Source organism: Eimeria tenella, genomic scaffold (assembly GCF_000499545.2).
Source record: "Eimeria tenella Houghton genomic scaffold, Eth_scaff2115, whole genome shotgun sequence".
Lineage (NCBI taxonomy): Eukaryota > Apicomplexa > Conoidasida > Eucoccidiorida > Eimeriidae > Eimeria > Eimeria tenella.
The window spans coordinates 215-1,117 of NW_013541963.1; the positions used below are offsets into that span (position 1 = coordinate 215).

Here is a 903-nt window from a genome sequence, read left to right on the forward strand (position 1 = left end):
ATGACTGGTGGCTCTCATCTGAAGCAACCAGCAGCAGCAGCAGCAGCAGCAAATGAATGCAACAGCAGCAGCAGCAGCATCAACGGTGCTGCCTATATGGGCCCTGCTGTGTGGCCTGCTGCTCTGGGTCAGCAGCAAGCTGCTGCAGTGCATAAGCTGCAGCAGATGCTGCAGTCTCATGAGGGCGGCGAAAATCCGTGCTGCAGCAGCAGCAGCCGCAGCTGCTGCAGCAGCAACTGCAGCACAAGGTGTGGGGCCGAGTCTGTGCCATCGCCTCACGGGCAGCTGCTGGGGCCCTTTCTGGATCCGGAGAGAGCAGCAGCAGATTCTGTTGCAGCAGCACCAGCAGCTGCAGCTGCAGCAGCTGCAGCTGCAGCAGCAGCAGCACCGCGGCAGCAGCAGGCAGTAGCCAGGCCAGCTGCTGCGGAAGGCGCTGCTGCTGCTGCTGCTGCTGCACAGGACGGCACACTGCACCGACGCAGAGGCAGAACGTCTCTGTCAGCAACAGCAGGAGCTGGAGGAGCAGCAACAGCAGCAGCTGGCACTGCAGCAGCAGCAAATGGAGCAGCAGCACAGGGGAAGCGGCACCGATGCCGTTTTCCTTTTGCTGCTGCGGCTGCAGGGCAGCCACAGCAAGAGCTGCCGGAGCAGGGCACAGAAAGCGGCTCAGCAACAGCAGCAGCTGCAGCAGCAGCAGCAGCAGTTGATGGGGCGTGTCTTGACGGCTATCAACAGCAGCTGGAGTTAGCGAAGCAGCAGCAGCAGCAGCAGCAGTCGCATGAGCAGCCGGCGCAGCAGCAGCACTCCGTGCAGGTTGCGCAGCAGCGGGTCGAGGAGCCTTTGGATGCAGCTCCGGAGCCGCAGGCCGCAGCCCACAGCAAACAGCAGCAGCAGCAGCAGGAG

General features: G+C 63.1%; 1 protein-coding gene across 1 annotated transcript in view; it reads left to right on the plus strand.

The window, feature by feature from the left end:
* ETH_00039720 (uncharacterized protein) overlaps positions 1-903 on the plus strand; it is a gene marked incomplete at both ends in the record, with an annotated part of 1,260 nt that continues 357 nt past the window's right edge. The window contains one exon of the mRNA XM_013374546.1: positions 1-902. Within this exon, the coding sequence (XP_013230000.1) occupies positions 1-902 (902 nt within the window). The remainder of the gene's footprint in view (position 903) is intronic.